The sequence below is a fragment of the Molossus molossus genome, unplaced genomic scaffold (genome assembly GCF_014108415.1).
Source record: "Molossus molossus isolate mMolMol1 unplaced genomic scaffold, mMolMol1.p scaffold_m16_p_18, whole genome shotgun sequence".
Classification (NCBI taxonomy): Eukaryota; Metazoa; Chordata; class Mammalia; order Chiroptera; family Molossidae; genus Molossus; species Molossus molossus.
Window position 1 is genome coordinate 15,793,373 of NW_023425353.1, and position 23,286 is coordinate 15,816,658.

General features: G+C 37.9%; 1 protein-coding gene and 1 non-coding gene across 34 annotated transcripts in view; both read right to left on the reverse strand.

The window, feature by feature from the left end:
- LOC118633232 (sarcolemma associated protein) overlaps positions 1 to 23,286 on the reverse strand; it is a 160,739-nt gene that overhangs the window by 21,583 nt on the left and 115,870 nt on the right. For 23 of the 33 annotated variants that reach the window (XM_036266958.1, XM_036266957.1, XM_036266961.1 and 20 more), the window contains 3 exons: positions 16,438 to 16,497; positions 9,260 to 9,340; positions 8,908 to 8,967 (listed from right to left, as the gene is read on the reverse strand). In XM_036266958.1, coding sequence (XP_036122851.1) covers positions 8,908 to 8,967; positions 9,260 to 9,340; positions 16,438 to 16,497 — 201 coding nt within the window. Of the gene's footprint in view, positions 1 to 8,907; positions 8,968 to 9,259; positions 9,341 to 9,481; positions 9,744 to 16,437; positions 16,498 to 21,087; positions 21,133 to 23,286 lie in introns of those variants that run through there. The other 10 variants (XM_036266945.1, XM_036266943.1, XM_036266962.1 and 7 more) reach the window with 2 other exon arrangements.
- On the reverse strand, positions 10,248 to 10,354 carry LOC118633690. Its single transcript, XR_004960234.1, has one exon. It is a non-coding gene; the product is annotated as a U6 spliceosomal RNA (small nuclear RNA).

Consider the following 23,286-nt stretch of genomic DNA (forward strand, 5'->3'; position numbering starts at 1 on the left):
AAGCTCTTTTTTTTTTTTTTTTAAGAAAGAGCTGAGAATAAAATTTCACAATACAATTGCAGTAAGTCTCAGATGTTACATACACATTATTTTCACACTCATCAATTACATGAAGGGAGGGGAGGAGGAGAGTAGATAAAATTCTTCCTTATAGTAGAAAGCCGGCCAATAAATGTAAAAGGAATCATAGAATTACGAGATCACTATTTGACAATTAATATAGTAACAGCTGATTCAGGCAAGAATCATCAGTAGATGCTAAAATTAAGTAGATAATAGGAGTAACAAGATATTTACATACCAGTGATAGAACAATTCAATATCAGATACCTCCTGGTATGATGTTACATTATTGTTATACCCCTACCAAAAATGCGTAGCTTAAATCTTATCATGAGGAAACATAAGGTACAGACAAGCTAAAAGACATTTTACAAAATAACTGTGTTCTTCTAAAATGTCAATGTCATGAAATACAAAGAAAGACTTGAAGAACTCTTCCAAATTAAAGGAGACATGACAACAGAATGCAATTCACGACTCAGGATTTTCTTTTGTCATAAAGGTCATTATTGAGACAACTGACAAAAATGTAAGGTCTGTAGATTTGATAATAATAATATATATCAATGCTAATGTCCTAATTTTGGGAATTGTAAGATGATTATGTAAGAGAAACAGAACATCCACATGGAAGTATTTAAGAGTAACAGCTATCATGTCTGCAATGTACTCTCAATGGTCCGGGGACACAGGGAGTGGTAGGGATCTGGAGAGGGAGAGGGAGATGGATAAATCAAATTTGGTAAAATGTTAACAACATACAGGATGAAATGCTAACATTTGGAGATTCTGGATAAAGAGTATAAACAATTCTTTGTTCTATTCTTGAAGCTTTTCTATAAGTCTGAAATTATATCAAAATAAAAAGTTTTAAAAAAGTCTACATATATACATATACAGTAAAGAAAATATGATAAAACACTAACAACTGTTGAATCTTGGTGATGGGAATATATGGGTGTTTTTGGTCTTTAACTTTTCTCATGTTTGAAAGTTTTCATAATTAAAAGTATATATACTAATAATACAAACTTAGAACAAGCCCCAGTGATTTCTTCCTAAATTCTTGTCCTTGCCTGGCCAGTGTGGCTCCGTAGTAGAGCATCGACACAGGCACCAAGAGGTCACTGGTTTGATTCCTGGTCAGGGCACATGCCCAGGTAGTAGGCCAAATCCCCAGTTGGGGGCAAGCAGGAGGAGGGCCAATCGATGTTCTCTCTCTCCCTTTCCCTTCCAATCTCTAAAATCAATACAGGAAAAAAAAAAATCTTCTCCTTGACCTATCTTGTCTTTCTTCATTCTATCCTAGATTGTAAGACTAGAGCAATTCCCTTATTTAGATTAAGAACCTATTTGGCTCATTGCTTATCAAATCCAGACATCTTTATCTGACTTTCGAAGTTCTCAATAATCCAGTCATTACTTATTTTCCTTTACTCACTAATCTACTCAATTCTTTTGTCTCCCCAGTGGATTACTTTCCTCACTTATCTTTGCTCATGCCATTTTCCTTTACTCCTCCAAACCTGTCCATCATTTAAAATTCAGGCTCATGCTTCTACATCTAACCCCATGACTGCATCTAACTCCTAGCACATAATGGTCCTTGCTTGATTTCTAGAGCTTGACAGTAAAATCCAAGCAAACTAGGAAACCCTTTTCAAGTTCCTTAATTGTTTAATAGCATTTAGTGTCATTTTTAAAGGAGCATGAATCCATACAGATACATAGAATTCTTTTAAAGGCCTTTAAGCCTGGCTGGTATGGCTCAGTGGTTAAGCATTGACCCACGCACCAAGAGGTTCCCAGTTTGATTCCCGGTCGGGCACATGCCCAGGTTGTGGGCCAAATCCCCAATGGAAGGTATGCAGTAGGTGGCCAATCAATGTCCTCTCTCATTGATGTTTCTATCTCTCTCCCCCTCTCCCTTCCTTTCTCTCTAAAATCAATAAAGAAAAATAAAATACAATAAAATAAAAGACCTTTAAGATCAAGTAACCTACACCTTTCATTTGACAGATGAGGAAATAAAGGTCCAGAGTTCTGAAATGGTTTACATATATGGGAAATGGTGAAACCAGGATTAAAATTCTCACTTGAGCTCAATTGGCTTTCCTATAAATCATGGTACCTTCTTAGTTATATCACAGCTATTAAGCAGCATGCTTTCCTAACAAACAACTCTTATTATTTTTTCTCTAGAAATAAATGGATTCCTATCATTGTTTTCTTTTTAGTAATAAATGTTAAATGCATGTTTCACACTTCTGCTCCATGCTATATGGAACATACTACATTCCATCTAACACAAAGCTAGACATACAGTAGGCACTTAACTATCTAGTTAATATACAGGTAATCAAAGATTTGCATCTAAAATGTGTAGACTTTAGCCCTGGCTCGTTTGACTCAGTGGTCAGAGCATTGGCCTGTGGACTGTAGGGTCATGGGTGTGATTCCAGTCAAGGGCATGTACCAGGGTTGTAGGTTCAATGGCCCCGGGGCCATTCAAGAGGCAACCAATCAATGTGTCTCTCTCACATTGATGTTTTTCTCTCTTTCTCTCTCTCTTTCCCTCCTTCCCTCCCTTCCACTCTCTCTGAAAATCAATGGAAAAATATCCTTGGATGAGGATTAAAAAAAACTAACTCACTCACTCACTAAATAAATAAAATGTGTAGACTTTAAAAATAATAATCATAGTCCAGCCAGTGTGTATCAGAGGTTGAGTGTCGACCCATGCACCAAGAGGTTGCTGGTTCGATTCCTGGTCAGGACACATGCCCAGGTTGTGGGCCCGATCCCCAGTGGGGGTGCATGCAGGAGGTGGTCAATCAATGTTCTCTCTCATTGCTAGTTCTATCTCTTGCTCCCTCTCACTTCCTCTCTCCCTAAAATCAATGAATAAAAAAATATATAAAAACAAAATAATCATAAATAAATTAATGCGATAACTAAAGGACTATTTTATTTTGAGAAAGGGGATCCTTTTATAAATGAAGAATCATTATGTAATCCATCTTGAAAGTCTATGAAAACAGATATTTCTTGTCTGCAGCAGAACAATTCTCTTGATCACTGATGTTGTGAAACAAAACTAATATTTGTTTTTTAAATTAAAAATAATGGAGCCTGGCCAGTGTGACTCAGTGGTTGAGCATCGACTCATGCACTAAGAGGTCACTGGTTCAATTTCTGGTCAGGGCACATGCCCAGGTTGTGGGCCTGATCCCCAGTGAGGGGCATGCAGGAGGCAGCCAATCAATATTCTCTCTCATCGATGTTTCTATCTTTCTCTCCCTCTCCCTTCCTCTCTCTCTAAAATCAATAAAGAAAAAAAAAATAACGGAACAGAATTTATGTTAAGTAATTATGTTTTGGGAGACAAATTTAATTTAGGCAAAAATGAGTTCTACTAACACAAGGATCGAGCAAATTAGTTCTCTTTACAACACAATAAAAAATGTCAGCATATGGCCCTGGCCGGTTTGGCTCAGCGGTTAGAGCGTCGGCCTGCGGTACAGAGAGACCCGGGGTTCGGTTCCCGCTAAGGGCATGTATCTCGGTTGCAGTTTGTCCCCGGCCCTGGTTGGGTTGTGTGGGTGGCAGCCACTCGATGTGTCGCTTTCACGTCGATGTTTCTCTCTCTCTCTCTTCCTCTCTCTCCCTCCCACTCTGTCTGAACAAAAAATGCAAAAATGTCCTCGGGTGAGGATAAAAAAAAAAAAAAAGAGAGAGAAAAATGTCAGCATATGTATATATTTTTTATCCTCACTCGAGGACATTTTTCCATTTTTTGTTCAGATGGAGTGGGAAGAAAAGAGGGAGAGAGAGAGAGAGAGAGAGAGAGAGAGAGAGAGAGAGAGAAACATCGACATGAAAAGGACACATCGAGGGGCTGCCTCCCTCAGGACCCAACCAGGGCTGGGGACAAACTGCAACCGAGGTACGTGCCCTTAGAGGGAACCGAACCCGGTTCTCTCTGGACCACAGGCCAATGCTCTAACCGCTGAGCCAAATCAGCCAGGGCGAAAGTGAGTACTTTTAATAATTATGCTAGGACAATAGGCATAAATGGTTCTAGGTGGTCACATTTCCTATTCAACACGTGCCAAACTAAAACCATCATTTTCCCCCAGGATGCCTCTTCTTCCAGAAATAAATACTTCTTTTAATAATACCACCATCCTTTCAGTCATTCAGCGTCAAATGCTATAATTATATCTTTCATTTCTCTCTCATATTCTGCTTCTCAGGCCTATGGATTTCAGATGATTACCAAAGGAGAGATGAAAAAGACAAGAACAATAGGGCCCCAAACTAGATTTTTGTTCTTTTGTTTAAATTTCCGAAACAGTCATCCTAGTTCAGACTGTCAATAATGACCTAAGCCTCTTAATTGATTGCCTTACCTCCAACTTCTACCTATTCCAATCTCCCAAAAATGCAGGTCTGATCAAATTTCTGTGCTCAGAAGCCACTGAATTTTACCAAAACAATCACCTCCAGCTTATAAAACACTGAAATAATTATGTGAACAAACTTTAATTATACTGTACTTGTCAAACACAACCCATGTTACATAGCTTGTAGTTTTTTTATGTTTTTATTGATTTAAAAAAAAATTTTTTTTCTTTATTGATATTAGAGAGAGAGAGAGAGAGGGAGAGGGAAAGAGAGAGAGAAACACTGATGAGAGAGAACATCGATTGGCTACCTCCTATATGCCCCCCACTGGGGAGTGGGTCCACCACCTGGGCATGTGCTCTGACTGGGAATTGAACCGGTGACCTCTTGGTGCGTGGGTTGATGCTCAACCACTGAGCCACACCAAGTGGGCTGTTTTTATTGATTTTTTAGAGAGAGACAGAAACATCGATGTGAGAGAGAAACATGGATCAGCTGCCTCCTACACACCCCCTACTGGGGATTGAATGCGCAACCTGGGCATGTGCAACCTGGGCATGTGCCCTGACCAGGAATTGAACTGGGACCTAAGTTCATGGGACAATGCTCAGTCCACTAAACCACACTGGCCGAGTTAAAACTTGTAGTTTTTAATATTTCCTTTGAGAAGATACCTTAACCTTCTCTTCTTAAAGTCCTACCCACTTAAAAAATATATCTAGCCCTGGTCAGTTTGGCTTAGTGGTTGGAGCGTCGGCCTTTGGACCAGAGAGTCTGGGTTCAGTTCCTGCCAGGGGCATACACCAAAAAAGAAAAAAAAAATCTCGCCCTGGTTGGTTTGGCTCAGCGGTTGAAGTGTCGGCCTGCGGACCAGAGAGTTCCGGGTTCGGTTCCCGCCAGGGGCATGTACCAAAGGAAAAAAAAAGTTCTCGGGTGAGGATTAAAAAAAAAAAAAAAAACTCTATCAATATATTCTCCAAAAGTCAAGAACTAAAAACAAAAATAACTGTAGTGCTATTATCACATTGAAAATAATAAGTAATTCCTTAATATCAATATCCATTTAATATTAAAAACTTCCCCATTGTCTCAAATTTCTTTTGCAGCTAAATTGTTTGAATGAAGCTCCAAACAAGGTTCACACATTGCATTTAGTTGACATATCTCTTAAATCTTTTTTAATTAATAGGATTCCCCCATTCCTCTTTCCTCCCCCCCCCCCCCCAAGCCTTGCAATTTTCTTGAAGAAGCTGGGTCACTGTCCTACAGAATCTTCCACATTCTGATTTTGCTGCTGTATGTGCATCACATCATTTAGAATATGCCTCTAGCCTTTTTTTTTTTATCCTCACCTGAGGACATTTTTCCATTTTTTGTTCAGATAGAATGGGAGGGAGAGGGAGAGAGAGAGAGAAACGTTGACGTGAAAGGGACACATCAAGTGGCTGCCACCCACACAACCAACCAGGGCCGGGGACAAACTGCAACCGAGGTACATGCCCTTAGCAGGAACTGAACCCAGGTCTCTGGACCACAGGCCGAGGCTCTAACCGCTGAGCCAAACCAGCCAGGGCCTCTGGCCTTTTTAAAAACAACATGTTTTTATTGATTTTTTTTAGAGAGAAAGAAAGGGAGAAAGAGCAAGAGACATCAATCGGCTGCTTCCTGCACGCTCCCCACTGGGGATTGGGTCCACAACCTAGGCATGTGCCTTGGCCAGGAATCAAACCTGCAACCTTTTGGAGTATGGGTTGACGCGCAACCACTGAGCCACACTAGCCGGGTGCCCCTAGTCTTTATATGTCCTGCAAATTGACCAGATTCAGGTTCTTTTTTTTTGTTATTGAATACATCATATATGGCATGATAGATACACTTTCAGGGTCATCTCAAATGATACTTCTTCCATGAAGCTCAAACTGCCTTTTCTCCCCATCTTCCAAAAGAAACATAAAATATCTGAACATTCTGTCTCCTTTCTTTGACTCCTAATGGCAACATCTACCAAAACGCAACTTACCGCCAGTAACTTTTCTATCACCATTTGACTAGAAACTCCTCAAACTCCAAGGACAGTTTTATCAGACTCTGAAACCATGAGAGGCTCTGGCACAGTTCCCTAAGTAGAGCAAACTTACATTTGATACTACTAGGACTGAATTCCAGTTTTGTTTTTCTCATTTTGGGGGGAAATGATTTCAAGCACATAAAAACCTGTTTGATTCCAAATGACCCCAAAAGAAGCTGGGGATTGAACCTGTAATCCAGGTATGTGTCTTTGACTGGGAATCAAACCCAAGACCCTTTGGTTGACAGGTTGATGCTCTAACCATTGAGTGGAACTGGCCAGGGCTGTATATACATTATTTAATTTAATCCTCACAATAACCCTATGAAGTTGGGTTTTCCCAGTCTGCCAAATGGAAAAAAAAGTGAAGCACAGAGGTTAAGCAATTTGCCCAAGGGCATATTACAAATAAATAACAAAGCTGAGATTGAGCGCAGAGCTCTTTGACTCTTACCTTATTGTCTAGGGTGTTACTTTCCTAATGCTTTTGTGGTTTTATAACTTTGAAGTAAGTGGTCTTTTATTAATTAAGTCAACAAATATCTGAGTCTTACTGAACTTCTGGTATTGTAGTAGGTAATAGGATAAAAATAAAATTTAGAACAAATTGACATAAAATTACAAATGCACTAACAGTTGAATATAATTAACACAATCATAAATGCTACTTATAAATCAGTTTGAACTTGGCTGCTGAAAAGATTTCTGGGAGATTTCTATAGTAAAAAAAAAAAAGACCATAAGAACAGCTACTTTGGTATGACAGATTTAAAGAAATTTTTTCTTTATTGATTTTGAGGAAGAGAGGAAGGAAGAGGGAGAGAGAGATTGAAACATCGATGAGAGAGAATATCAATTAGCTGCCTCCTGCATGCCTCCCACTGGGGATTGGGCCTACAACCTGGTCATGTGCCCTGACCAGGAATAAAACCGGTGACCTCTTGGTGCCTGGGTCGACGCTCAACCACTGAGCCATACCGGCCAGGCAATGTATGACAGATTTTTATTACTCATTCACCTTCCCTCTTGTTTTACTATGTTCCTGCAAAGGCTTAGGGGTTCTGACAGGTTTTCAATAACAATGTTTTGTATAACAATGTTACTGCATTTCTGCAAAGAATCAGAAATACTCCAAGATGAGATTTCTGGACTATGTAAAAATTAACACATATTTGTTATTTACAACACTAGGAAAAAAACATGCCTTAACAACATCACAGGTTATCTGAGAGAAATGCTGGACATTATACTCATACTTGAAGACAAGCTGGCAATTCATTGCCTTGCCCCATAATCCTCAGGGCTTCCCTTAGTAATAGAATTCAAAGGTGGCTCAAAGAGCCATGTGCACTTCAGTACCCATGTGGAAGAAAAAAGAAGGCCAGGATGCCCAGACTAAGGAATTCTAAGAGAATCTAGGTAATCTCTTTTTTAACCACCCTCAATCCCCATCATTGCACAATTAGGGCAACAGAAAGGTCATGCAGGGTGAAAATTAAGGCTTCTTACATAATCCAAATGTCAGGATCTGGACTGGAAGATCCTTTAATTGTCCAGCCAGAGCATAAGTATTTCTACACAGAGAAACTTCCATAGGCTGCTTCTGCTGCTTATTTCAGAGAGCTGCCTCGTGTTAGTCCATTGCTAGCAACATGTTTAACCAAGTGGTCTGAACTTCACATCAACTTTTCTTGTGTACAATAAGGCAATATAAAAGAGTCTAAATGATTAATAAATAAGCCAACCCAGGGCACTTTATTTTAAAAACACTTCTATAACTGTTGATTCATTTCCTACCCATTTCATTCTAAACAAATAAATATCAAGAAATAAATGTACTTCTTATTTAGAAGTGAGACAAATGAAAGAATTTATTACAAGTATTGCTTATTTTTATCTCCATCCAAAATTTCTAGAAGACTGTCCTAAGAACCTAGGTATCTTTATTGGAGAAGAGAAGGACCAGAAAATGAGGAAAATGACTATCATTTGACAACAGAGCAAATAGATGGTTTTATCAAGAAAGTTAATATTTTCACCTTTTTCTAATTTGTTAAAAGTGGTAATGAGTTTCTATCAGAGGCATCAAGGTAAACAAAAAAATACTGCTGCATTTCACATTCTATCACTTTCTGCTTTGACATTCATAATCTAGACTGATACACATTATTTTATAAATTAATTATGTTTGTATGAAGCATTGACATTAACACCAACATTTTAAATTTTAGTTCCTGCTACTTTACAGAACCTATCTTAATCTTTTAACTAAAACTGAAAACTTCATGTTATACATGGAATTGATTTTGTGGCAAAGGGTAAATAAATCTGGTGCCCTGGTTTAAAATGTCATAAAACATATACTATACCTTTTAATAGAGACACTTTAGCAAGCGGTTCATTTAGGTCTTGCTCATCCATTTGGGCGTCTACAGGGTGGAAAAAAGAGAATTAACAACAGTTGTTAACTCTATCGGCAAGCTGTTACTATCAAAATAAATAACTGAAATGTATACTCCTACTGTATTTGAAGAGTTGAATTTATAAAGCTATTGTATTTGGATAGTTTTATCAATATATCCAAGAGTCGAGAAAATTACATGGTAAATGAAAGCACTGCTTTTTGCTCAAACACAAACTGAAATTTCTACCCACATTAACCTGCATATCTAAACTACGTGGTAATAATAACATCTGCAAGTTAGTAAATATTAGGCTCACCTGTAGTGTCGTCACTACTTTTTTCCTTGCTTGGACTCAGAGTATCTGACAAATCAGATTCCTTTGCTTTTGCCTGGTTTTCTATCAAGAAAAAAATAAAAGTAGAACCTCATTATAATTAAATAGCTTCTATCAATAAAACTGCTCCAGGCTATTCGTACTCTACATCTACTGGTATGCAAAATACTTTAAAAAATTAACTGAGGTCACTGAATCTCTTACTTCTTCACCACTCTAGTCCAAAATGGAATGCTGGTTATTACACGTAGCTCATATTAAATAATAATGTGGATCATGTCTGCTGTGCAGAGGGCTGGGGCTTTTGTTCAAGGCTGTCCACTGGCCAACTGGAAACAGAAATGAAGCAAGCTTTGCTAAAGTATGTAGAGAATTGCAACAAATATAGCAAAATTCCCAGAAAAATGTGGACATTTTATGAAGATGATGAAAGAAAATGGCTCTATTATATAAAAACACTAGTTTGCCTTAGTAATATTTATACTCATAACAAAACTAAAATAAAATCACATTTATTATAAAAGAAACATTTAAAACAATAAAATTAAATTAACAGCCTTTTATATCTAAAGAAAATATAACTGTACCTGAACCACATTGAGAAAAAAATCTTAAAAAATGTTTTGTATTTGCAAGCAGTGTGCTGCCTGACCCAATGAAGACATCCTAGGTATAGTTTACAACAAAGTACTCTTAAAAAATTCTAACTGCAACTCCAACAATTAATTAAAGGTGACTGGCAGTTAATTAGCCCCTAGATTCTCATTTGAAATGGCACATCTGTGTATACTATGGTATGCATTATGATAGTATTTACAGAGACACTTATTTCTCTGACCATAATCCTTTAGCATCTCCCTATTCTCCACAAGGTCCCTGCATTATTTCCCACATGAGCTTTGTTTCAGTCAGGTCAGCCTCTTTAGAGGGCCAAAGCATCAGCTAATTATGACCTGCAATTCTTTTTTTTCTCAATATGGAATGCTTCATGAATTTGCATGTCATCCTTGCACAGGGGCCATGCTAATCTTCTCTGTATCGTTCCAATTTTAGTGTATGTGCTGCCAAAGCAAGCACCTGCAATTCTTTGCTTAAGTTGAATTTCCCTAAATTCAGTGACCATTCTCTCTACTTGGGCTATTTCTTCTGTAAGATACAGCTTAAGCCCCATCACCTCAAAGGAAGTCTTTGTATCTCCAGCATGTTGCTCCTTTTTATTGCATCTTCTCTGTCATATGTTTTTGAAATTAATCATGTTCTATTTCATATCATTCTGTATTTGTATATATATGTTATTTCCTTGATGAGATTATAAATTCATTAAACATGATTATTTTTTATAATGTTATACACTTGACTGTACTGTTTGTGGTGGTAAGTATCAAAACTTAAATGTACATATCCACTTCTAGTACTTTTCCTAAGGAAATAATAGACTATAAAAATGTTCACTGCAGAGAGTATTTTACTGAGCAAAATAAGCCAATCAGAGAAAGACAAATATCACACGATCTCATTCATTTGTGGAATGTAATGAACAATAATACAAGCTGATGAACAAAATAGACCCAGAGATATAGAAGTAGGGTACAGACTGACAAACTTCAGAAGAGGGGGTGGGGGGGAGGAAACAGATAAACCACAGAACTTGTATGCATGTATGCGTAGCCAATGTACATAGACAATAATGCTGGTGGGAGAGGGGGAGATTGGGAGGAGGGTGTCAATGGGGAAAAAAGGAGAAACATCTGTAACAAAAATAAATAAATAAAAATTGCAAAAAATAAAAATGTTCACTATTGTTCATTATGAAATGGAAAATATTCAAGATATACTGAGGACTATTAAGTAAAAATAAAGCTAAAGAACATGCCCTAGCCGGTTTGGCTCAGCGGTTAGAGCGTCGGCCTGCGGTCCTGAGAGACCCGGGTTTGGTTCCCGCTAAGGGCACGTACCTCGGTTGCAGTTTGTCCCCGGCCCTGGTCGGTTGTGCGGGTGGCAGCCACTCGATGTGTTCCTTTAACATCGATGTTTCTCTCTCTCTCTCTCTCTCTGTTCCTCTCTCTCCCTCCCACTCTACCTGAACAACAACAACAAAAAGAACAGTATATATAATATGACTCCATTTAGATTGAAAATAGCTATACATTTAGCTACAAATTTTCGTTGTATTTATTTAAATGTAGAAGAATCTACAACAGAGATACCAATAGTTACTTCTGGGAATAGGGACAGGGTGGACATTTACTTTCTAACTTCACATAGTAATAAATTATATGAAAAATTATAGTGAATACATACTGTTTTATAATAAACTAAATCAAGACATATTTTCCATTTTGAAAGCAATCAGAAATCTACCTAAAATCATTACTGTCAAAACATTTAATATAATATTAAAATATAACTAGTTATGGATAGTCCATTTAAGAACACTCCTAGAATGTGTGGCTTAACTTGTGAAATGGATAATGGATTACAAAAAGCCTTTGCTTCTTTTCTCACTGACATTTCTAGTCAAAGGTCAACTGCTGAAGGACAGAGAACTGAGATTAGAAGTAGTCACTGACCATGAAGGCCCATGGGCATCCAATCTGTTCTGGTGTATTCATAGTTTGCTATAATCAAACATTTCCGAATGTAGTGTCCTAGTTTTTATCACAAAGTTACAGTCTCAAATCAGGCAGGTTAGTACATCTAATCTTTATATATAGACAGAAAAGAAACCAGTCTGGGGAAACAAAAAAATGACTCCCTTCTGATTTTGATATTTTTGACAATTTTATGATCAGAATATTGAGGTAAAACCAAAAGGGACATATTTTCAAAAACATTCTTCTGGTTAGAAGGAACTTTTATTTTATATTTAGAGTATTAGCCAGGAAGGTAAAATTGCCTTAAAATCTGGACCAAACCTTTCAATAAGTCTTACTAAAATATATGCTCCATGAAGGCAGGGATTTTTGTCTGTTTCGTTAACTGTATAATCCCCCTCCCCTACCACTGCATAGAAAAGTACACAGTCCATAGCAGGTGCTTCAAAAAAAGAATAATCAGCCCTGGCCGGTTTGGCTCAGCGGTTAGAGGGTCGGGCTGCAGACCAAAGAGTCGTGGGTTTGGTTCCGGTCAAGGGCAAGTACCATGGTTGTGGTTCGGTCCCTGGTCCTGGTTGGGGTTGTGAGGGAGGCAACCAATCAATGTGTCTCTCTCACGCTGATGGTTCTCTCTCTCTCTCTCTCTCTCTCTCCCTCCCTCCCTCCCTCCCTCTCTCCTTCCCTCTCTCCCTACTCTACCTGAAGATAAAAATGGAAGAAAGTATCCTTGGGTAAAGATTTGAAAAAAAAAGGGGGGGATGATCGAAGGCACAAATCTACTTTAAGTAAAAAAGCAACAATTTAGTTAGTCAACTCATGGTCCACCATATTTATGTCCTGATATTACAGTTATTATATGAAAGCAAACCAAATCTATTTAAGAATGAAGCACAGGCCCTGGCAGCAGTTAGAGCATTGGCCTGCGGTCTGGAGAGACCTGGGTTCTGTTCCCGCTAAGGGGATGTACCTCGGTTGCAGTTTGTCCCCAGCCCTGGTTGGGTCGTGTGGGTGGCAGCCACCTGATGTGTCCCTTTCACGTCAATGTTTCTCTCTCTCTCTCCCTCCCACTCTATCTGAACAAAATATTGAAAAATGTCCTCGGGTGAGGAAAAAAAAAAAAAAAATGAAGCACAGGACACAACAAATGACTGGTAAAGTATTACTTCTTTTCAAAACCCCAATTCTTCAGCTATGAAGCAACACCCAACTTTTTAGTATAAAACGTCATTACTGGTTCATTTTATCTGTAGTATTTAATCATTAAGATACATGCTAATATTATTCAAAAGGAAATGAAAAAATAGCTACCAACATCAATACCAAAACTATTGCCAAACTGGGAAGTCTACAACAAAGTAACTATTTTCACTGTATCTTTGAGTAGACATAACATGGATGGGCAAAACAAACAAATGGGCCACAGACCACTTCGTATACCACTAGAACCAGTACTTGTAATTAGAGCAAGGTTAAGGATCAAGAAGGAAAATAAGAACTAACATTCATGTGGATACCAGAACGGTGCTTCCTCCTTTATAAGCAATATTTCATTAAATTTCCACAAAACCCTACAAGTTAAATATTGCCAATCCCATTTTACAAATGAGAGAACTGGGGTTTGAAGAGCTAAAGTAAGTTGCCTGATGGCATGTTGCTAGTGGTAGAGCTTGAAGTTGAATCCAGCTGTCTTACCTACTCATATTCTTACTACTTTCACCCCTTGTAAACATACAATAACTGTAAGTTGTATAAGGGCTTAAACAGAAAGCATATGCAACCAATGATTACATTTTACATTAGGTAAAGTATCTGAAGAAAATACTAAGATTGGCCTGGCTGGTGTGGCTCAGTGACTGAGCATCGACCCATGCAGCAAAGAGGTTGCAGGCCCATTCCCAGGAGGGGGTGTGCAGGAGGTAGCTGATCGATGTTTCTCTCTCACATTGATGTTTCTCTCTCTCTTTCCCTTCCTCTCTCTCTCAAATCAATAAAGAAAAACATTAAAAAAAATACTAAGATTGTACAGCTGATAATTGGCAATTTCTAGCAACTGATAATCTCAATGCAGAAAAGAAAATCCCCCCAAAACATTACCAATGAAATAAAAATAAGACAATTTGGCCAGATTCAAAAGAAAATACTTTATAGCCAGATATAAAATATTTAACATGTAACTTATTTCAGCCATCTGGTTTATTACAAGTCTTACCTCTGTATGTTTATTGTGATAAGCACTAGTAATATGTCGGCTGCTGACAGAAAAATCTCTGGGGTATATAAAACTTGTATCTGTATTATTATTCCTTTTTTAAATATGTTTTTATATAATTTTTAAGGAAAGATAGAAACATCGATATGAGAGAGAAACATCAATTGGTCACCTCCTGCATGCCCCCTACTGAGGATCAAGCCCACAACCTGGGCATGTGCCCTGACAGGGAATGGAACTGGGACCTCTCAGTCCATGGGATGACGCTCAATCCACTGAGCCACACTATATTATTATTATTATTATTATTCCTCACCCGAGGATATTTTTCCATTTATCTTCAGATAGAGTGGGAGAGGAAGAGAGAGAGAAAAACATCAATGTGAGAGAGACACATCAGTTGGTTGCCTCCTGTACAACCCCAACCAGGGCTGGAAACCTCAACTCAACCGAGGCACATGTCCTTGACCATAATTGAATCCGAGACTCTGTGGTCCACGGGCCAACACTCTAACCACTGAGCCAAACCAGCCAGGGCTGTATTATTCTTAAAGGGTGTAATCTATTCTCTTGCATGGACTTACTTGCTATAATTTATTTAATAAATGCCCTTATTATTAGACACCTACGTTTTTCTCTTTATGCTTTGAAAAACAACACAAAAACAGGTGCTGGCCAGGTAGCTCAGATGGTTAGAACATTGTCCTGATACACCAAGGTTGCGGGTTTGATACCCGGTCAGGGCACATATAAGAATCACCCAATGAATACATAAATAAGTGGAACAATAAATCAATGTTCCCCCCTCTCTCTTTCTCTCTCTCTCAAAAAACAGAAATCAATAATAATAATTTTTTTAAAACCCACAAAACAAACACAAAAAAGTAACACTAAAACAGATACCCTTGTACATTTGTTCAATTTTTATTAAGATAAAAACCCAGAAGTGGAATTGCTGGATCAAAAAGCATATTCTTTAAAACTTTCAATACATATTTTATAGCCAGGTTTCAAGAGGAAATCAGCAAGATTTCAGAAACCTTAAAAAAAATTATATCACATAATTTCAAGCAAATATAGTCTAAATCAGAATGCATTTAAAAGAAGCACGAATACTTTTCTTTAATTAAAGAAATGTCGATTTTTTCCACTTCAAAATGTTGGCTATTGAACCAACTAATCTGAATAGGTATTTAGGTGGTGAAGTAAAAGCTATTTTAAAGTCTGTTCTCATCTCACTTTAATAAGATGAAATAAATTGCCGTATGTACTAAAAATAATTCACTGTTCTGAAACTCAATGCCTGTTTGCCAGAACAGTATTAGTGATGCATATTCTATGCATTCTTTCCCCAAATATGGCATCTGCCATGCACAAAATTCAGAATGAAAGCCACCAGATATTTGAAATAACATTATCCTTTTAAATATTTTTAAAAAGCGGGGGGTAAGGGGTGGGAGGGAGGGAGAGGGGTTGGTTGTCAGTGGGGGAAAAAGGAGAAACATCTTTAACAAAAATAAATTAATAAAAATAATTAAAAATAAATAAATAATTAAAAAAGCCAAACAGATACAATTACTTATATGAAATAGAATATGTTAACATTGAGTACTCCAAACTTTTATCACTCATTGTTTTAACTGACCAAAATGACTGGGAATCTAGCCTTAGATTTTATACTGATACGTTCTGATAAAAGTCCTAGAATAATAAGATGCATATTCCATCAAATTTGCCCAATTTCCTTATGCACAAAAGTGACTTGACAATAAGATGCTTTAAAACTCACTTTTCTTCTCTAAGTCTGAGAATTGTAACAAAAAAAGAATTAACAGAATAAATTACTTCAGGCAATTATAGGACTACTCATTATAAAATATAAAAAGATTCTACATATTCACTTTTGTTTAAATCAAATTGAGATGCCAAAACTGAAGAAAATATTATCATAAGAAATGTTGAAGGTATAATATCCCCCCAAATGGAACTGCAAACATTTTTGACCTGTTGTTTCAAATAAGATTTACATTGTGTTTGATTAAAAATGTGAGATCAAAGCTGAAGTGAAAGAGATCGCAACAAATCTTTAATACCCAAAGAAACCTATTCTAAGCATTAAAATACACACATACACAAACACACATCCTTTTAAAAAGAAACTTTCCCATTAAGATATTCTTCTTAAAACAGAACTCCAACTATTTTATATTATTATGCATGATACCATTACAGGACTCCCATTTTGTGAGCTATAAGAAATACACTGATTGTTAAAATACTATGACCTTGAAAATATACACTAACCTTCATTATCCAAGAGTTGTCAAACCCACAGAAAAATCCCACAGAAAACAAACCTTTTGAAAGCTTTGTTTCTTCTACCACTTTGGTTAGATGCCCCTCGACGATCAGCTTCTCTGCCAAAGAAAATAAACATTACTATCCAAGTCCAAACCGAGTAGCATTTCCCTGAGCAGGGCAGTGCAACACATTCCATGACCAAATTTAAAGATGATAACATTACTCTCATGACTAGGCTTGAACAAGAACTAGACCCTGGACGGGAAACTAAGAGAACTCGAACTATAATAAAGCAATCAGATTAATGCAGAAATATGGGGGTAGGAGAACAATCTGCCTTTTATTTTCATTAGTTTTCACCTTATTTTACAAGTCTAGCACTTTTTAAAAAGGTACTCAGAACAAACAAAGCAACCCTCTTTAAATCAAGGATATTAAGTTGAAATAAAGGAATTCTGAGAAGGTATTTTACTTAAATAAAGAAGTAATACAAATTATGTTATACCAATAGTTTACTTTTCCCTATTGATACAATTCAGCAGAGATGCCTATATAACATTTTTTCAGTAAAATGAATCATTTTAGAAGAGCTAGTTAAATAAATAAACTTTTTGTTTTGTTTTATGGGGGATTCTCTGTAAATGTATAATGTAGCTTCTTTATAATTTGTTTAAAGTCAGATATTCATATTCTGCATTTCACTGAGGATAATATACCTGTCCTATATATCCCCTTATTTAATCCTGTATGTCAGTTGGTCTCGTTCAATTTACACTCTTGCTGTATGTAATATAATTTCTCTCTTCTTTTACTCTTCAACCCACAGCAACTTGGTCTACACCCACAACTCAAGAATCAAAACTGTTTCAAGATCACTATAACTCTTATCTGCCAAAACCCATGGCTCCTTTTCACATTTTATTTCATATAAGCTCTTTGCCCCGGCCTCTTAAAGAAAAAAAAAAGCCAAAGTAATGTAGATAATTTTAAAAGGCATTAGTCCTACAAGATGTATAATGTAAGCTGTCCTACTCCACTCCATTCCTGAAATTCACTTCCTAGAAGCAATAACCTTTATTTTATTTATTCCTCACCCGAGGACATTTTTGCATCTATCTTCAGATAGAGCGGGAGGGAGAGAGGGAGGAAGAGAGAGAAACATCAATGTGAGAGAGACACATCGAGTGGTTGCCACCCTCACAACCCCAACTGGGGCTGAGGACAAACTGCAACCGAGGTAGGTGCCCTTAGCGGGAACCGAACCCGAGACTCTCTGGTCCACAAGCCAACGCTCTAACCGCTGAGCCAAACCGGCCAGGGCAGAAGCAATAACCTTTAAATTTTAGCCATTTGTTCTGGTATTTACATTCATATTTCTAAATAATTTATTATAATTTATTTTTCCATTTTAGAGATCATTTATTGCCTATCTCTTATAGATATAATTAAGCTCTCTTATATCACTATCATCCTCTTAACAGTTGTGTTTTGTCCATTTATAATTCAGTATATATACAGGGTGGGGCAAAAGTAGGTTTATAGTTGTAAATATGCAAAACACAGACTTTATTTTTGTACTATTATTTATTATTGTATTATTTTCCATACAAACTATAAACTTACTTTTTTTTTTATCCTCACTTGAGGACATTTTCCCATTTTTTGTTCAGATAGAATGGGAGGAAGAGAGAGAGAGAGAGAGAAACATCGATGTGAAAGGGACACATCGAGTGGCTGTCACCCACACATCCTAACCAGAACCAGGGACAAACTGCAACCAAGGTATGTGCCCTTAGCAGGACCAAATCCAGGTCTCTCTGGACCACAGGTCGATGCTCTAACCACTGAGCCAAACCGGCCAGGGCTGAAAACTTACTTTTGCCCTGCGCTGTATTATGACTTATTTATAACTCAGTCATATAATAGTCTATGACTGTATTTCTCATCTTATATAATCAGTATTTTTGGAGCTTGCTTTGTTTAGCTAATTTTTATATATCAATCTTGAACACAGTACAAGTTCTTATAAAACCAAAAACTTTTTTTTTTTTTTAAATCCTTACCCAAGGACATTTTTGCATTTATCTTCAGATAGAGCAGGAGGGGGAGAGGGGGGGAAGAGAGAAAGAGAAACATCGATGTGAGAGAGACACATCGAGTGGTTGCCACCCATACGACCCCAACCGGGGCCCGGACAAACTGCAACCGAAGTACGTGCCCTTAGCAGTAACCAAACCCGGGCCAATGCTCTAACCACTGAGCTAATCCGGCTAGGACAAACTTTTTTTTAATTAAAAAAAAATTTTTTTTTTTTTAATCTTTTAGAGAGAGGAAGGGAGAGGAAGAGAGAGATAGAAACATTGATGAGAGAGAACAGTGACTGGCCGCCTCCTGTATGCCCCCCCAACTGGGGATTAGGCCCACAACTTGACCATGTGGCCTGACTGGGAATCAAACTGGTGACCTCTTGGTGCATGGGTCAATGCTCAACCACTGAGCCACACTGGCCAGGCCAGAACCATAAAACTTTTAATATTGTCAAACATATCAGGTAATCTAACACATTACATTTCCCTTTTCCTCTCTTCCTCCAGTCTGGGCTGTATCCTGTGCAAAATTCCCTGCCCCCCAATTCCAAATCTTCCTATTTCTGCTTTATTCCTTTGTTTTAGGGTAGTCAATTTCCTAAAATGGGTGAATAGATGGTAACAGCTTTGTGGCTTTGTTCCTCTGAAAAAGTTAATTTTATTTGTTTGTTTTTGTTAATCCTTACTCAAGGATATTTTTCCATTGATTTTTCAGATAGAGTGAAAAGGAGGAAATGAGAGAAACATGGATGTAAGAGAGACAAATCTATCAGCTGTCTTCTGCACAATGCCGAATGGAGATCAAACCTGCAACCCACATGTCCTTGATGGGGAATTTAACCCTCAACCCTTTGGTCTGTGGGATAATGCTCTAACCGCTGAGCCAAATTGGCTAGGGTTGAATGTTAATTTTTTAAAAAAGATTTTTATTATTTTTTAAATATGTTTTTATTGATTGTTTTAGAGAGAGAGAGAGGGAGAAGGAGAGATAGAAACATTGATTGGCTGCTTTCTGCACGCCACACACTGGGGATTGAGCCCACAACCTGGGCACGTACTCCAACCTGGAATCAAACCAATGATCTCTTGTGCATGGGATGATGCTCAATCCACTAAGCAAGCCACACTGGCTTGGGTGAAAATGTTAATTTTTTTAAAAACTGATTTTAGAGTGACAGAAAGGGAGAGAAAGAGAGAGAAACACTGATGTGAAAGAGAAACACTGATCAGCTGTGTCCAGTAGGTGCCCCCACTGGGGATCGAAGCACAAAGTATGTGCCTTGACTGGGAATCGAACCTGCAAACTTTTGGTGTATGGGTTGATGCTCCAACCAACTAAGCCACCTGGCCAGGGCTAAAAAATGTTAATTTTTTTACCCTCACAACTGACTGATGGTTTGACTAGATACAAAATTCTACAGGAAATAAATTTCCTTCAGCATTTTGAAAGCATTGTTCCACTGTCTTCTAGTTTCAAACTAGTCGAGTCTAATGCCAGTCTGACTTTTGTTCCACCAGTATGCACAGTAAAGACTTTTTGTGTTCAGTAATGCCTGGTTTTTCTGTCTCTTCTGGGTGTTCCAACTCCTTTGCACTAAGGAAGGTCCACATGACAGATTCTAGCCAAGGCCAAAGCATTTGAGAGTAGAATTTCCTACACTTTTCTCTTCCCCCACTTTAGAAACTACATGTTGACATGGCAACATCATAAAATGATAAAGTTTCCATTAGCTTACATCCCTGAGTAACAATGTAAAGCAGAGTGTTCTCACTCACCATGGACATGTAACATGAGTGAAGAATAAATGTTCATTCAATTAAGTTATTACAATTCTAGGATTTCTTTACTGCTATATTATAATTTAGTTTATTATGAGTAATAAAATGCAAAATCCTTTGTTTCTCTTGGCTGTTTTCAGAATCTTCTCTTTATTCCTGTGGTCTTAAATTTAATATACCTCAGTATATGGTCTTTTTTTTTTTAACTGAGGTAAAATTGACATAACATAAATAATCTTTTAAAGTAATTCAGTGGCATTTAGTATATTCACAGTGTTACACAACCACCACCTCCATCCAGTTCCAAAAAAAGTTTTATCACCCCAAAAGGAAACCACATACTCATTAAGAATTTACTTCCTGCCCTGGTCAATTTGGTTCAGCATTTGGAGCATCAGCCTGTGGACTGGAGAATCCCAGGTTCGGTTCCCACTAAGGGCACGTACCTCAGTTGCAGTTTGTCCCTGGCCCTGGTTGGGGTCATGTGGGTGGCAACCACTCGATGTGTCTCTCTCACATCAATGCCCCCCCCCCCCCCCCCCACTCTGTCTGAAGATAAATGCAGGAGTGTCCTTGGGTGAGGATAAAAAAAATAAGAAAAGAGTTTACTTCCTATCCCCCTCCCCAGCCCCAGCCATCACTACTCATTTGCTTTCTGACTCTATGAATTCCTAATCTGGACATTTCATACAAATAGAATCATACAAGATGTAACCTTTTGTGTCTGGCTTCATGTGTGGTCTTTTAAAATATATAGTGTTGAGCATTCACTGCATTATTTCAGATTAGAACCTCATAGCCTCAATTCTGAGGAATTCTCTTTCATTAATAAATTCTTACCTTTTATCTCTCCTCCTCTTCTTCCACTATCTCCTTTCCCACGCTCTGGAAATATTATTCAGATGTTAGGGTTAATTCCCTAATTTTCTTAAATTTTCCTTTCTTTAATGTTATTTTTATTTGTTGGTTTTGTTTTTTTTGGTATGTGCCTCTAGAGGGAACTGAACCCGGGTCTCTCTGGTCCGCAGGCCGAAGCTCTAACCACTGAACCAAACTGGCCAGGGCTCCTCCTTTTTTTCTTAAACAAAAATAATAAAACCCTTGTCTTTCTGTTATATTTTCTGAAATATTTCCTCTACTTTCTCTTCTAATCCTTCTACTGATTTAATTTTAAAATATATCTGGTATCATATTTTTAGTTTTCAAGAATTCTACTTGCACTCTGTTCCTTTTTAAAAAAGAACATCTTTATCTTGTTCCATCCATGAACCATCTTTTCTTTCTGAAGAAATTAATTATACATTTTTTTCGAAAGTTTTATTCTGCTTCCTGTATTTTTCATGTTCTCTTTAGTTACAATTTCCTTTTGCTTTTTTTTTTTTAAAAAAATCCTTACCCCAGGATATTTTTCCATTTATCTTCAGATGGGGCAGGGGGACATTGATGCAAGAGAGACACATCTGACTGGCTGCTTCCCGCATGACCCAGAGCAGGGCAGGGGACTGAACCGCACCGAGGTATGTGACCTTGATTGGAATTGAACCCGGGACTTCTTGGTCAGCGGGCCAACGCTCTAACCACTGAGCCAAACCAGCCAGGGCTCCACTTGCTTTTTATTTATTTTGATCTCTGTCCTTCTAAAGCAGAAAATTTCCTCACAGTCTGGTGATCTTAGCCATCTCATCATAGTTCAGGTGAGGCAATAAAAAAGTGACAAAGTTCTATATGCATGAGTAGGGCTTGTTATCTGCTGGGCCACACAGTGGCAGTTTGTTGGAGGACCTTTAATTGTCAGTATCAGTGTTTTCTCTTGGTCTAATCAGTTTCCCTGGAGTAGACTCCTGTAGTCTCCTTTCTGGGGAGTGTAAACCTGGTGACCAGCACTCTTACTCAGTTACTGGCTTTCATTGAACTCTCTCACCTTTTCCTTTTCAGTAAGATGCTCATACCCCACCCTCAGCAATGTCTGAAGTACCCTAGTCTAGAGACTACATTTCAGTCTCCAGAGAGCAAACCTTTCTCTTAACACTCAATTATCTGTTTTACATCTTCCAAAATTTTGTTGACATCTATTATCTGTTGTAGTTTCCACTCACAGTCTCTTTGTCTTTGCGATCTTATGTCTGTTATAATCTTTCACTATGAATGGGTCCATATTTAATAAAAAATTTACTGCCTCTCTTTTAAAACTCTTTTCCTTTAAGTCGACTTCTAGGACATCACCTATTTCTTGCTCATTCCTTCCATCTCAGCCTTTCACTGGCTTTCCTTTCTTCTGATTATAATCTAAATACGTGTTAGTCTTCAAGATCTCTGTTAACAACAAAATTATTATTATTATTATTATTATTATTATTATTATTATTATTTTTATCCTCACCCCAGCACACTTTTCCATTTTTTGTTCAGACAGAGCGGGAGGGAGAGAGAGGAAGAGAGAGAGAGAGAAACATCAACGTGAAGGGACACATCGAGTGGCTGCCACCCGCACGACCAACCAGGGCTGGGGACAAACCGCAACCGAGGTATGTGCCCTTAGCGGGAATAGCGGGAACCGAACCCGGGTCTCTCTGTACCGCAGGCCAACGCTCCAACCGCTGAGCCAAACCGGCCAGGGCAAAAAATTATTTTTTAATGGCATTAACTACCTGCTATTCCTTTAAAAAAATTTTTTTTAAACTGATTTTTAGAGAGAGAGAGGAAGGGAGAGAGAAAAACATTGATGTGAGAGTGAAACATCTTGGCTGCCCTCTGCGTGCCCCCTACTGGGGATTAAGCCTGCAACCTGGGCATGTGCCTTGACTGGGAATAGATCTGGCAATCTTTCGGTGCATGGGATGATGCACAACCAACTGAGCCACACTGACCAGGGCCCTGCTAAACTTATAATTTCTAAATGTTGATGCCTAGTCTAGCCCTCTTTTTTAGACCCTATTGTCTAACTACTTCCCAAACATATTCACCCAGAAATCTCACCGAAACTTAATTTCACCATGTCTAAAATGAAATTTATCTTGTCTTCCTTTCTCCTCTATATAG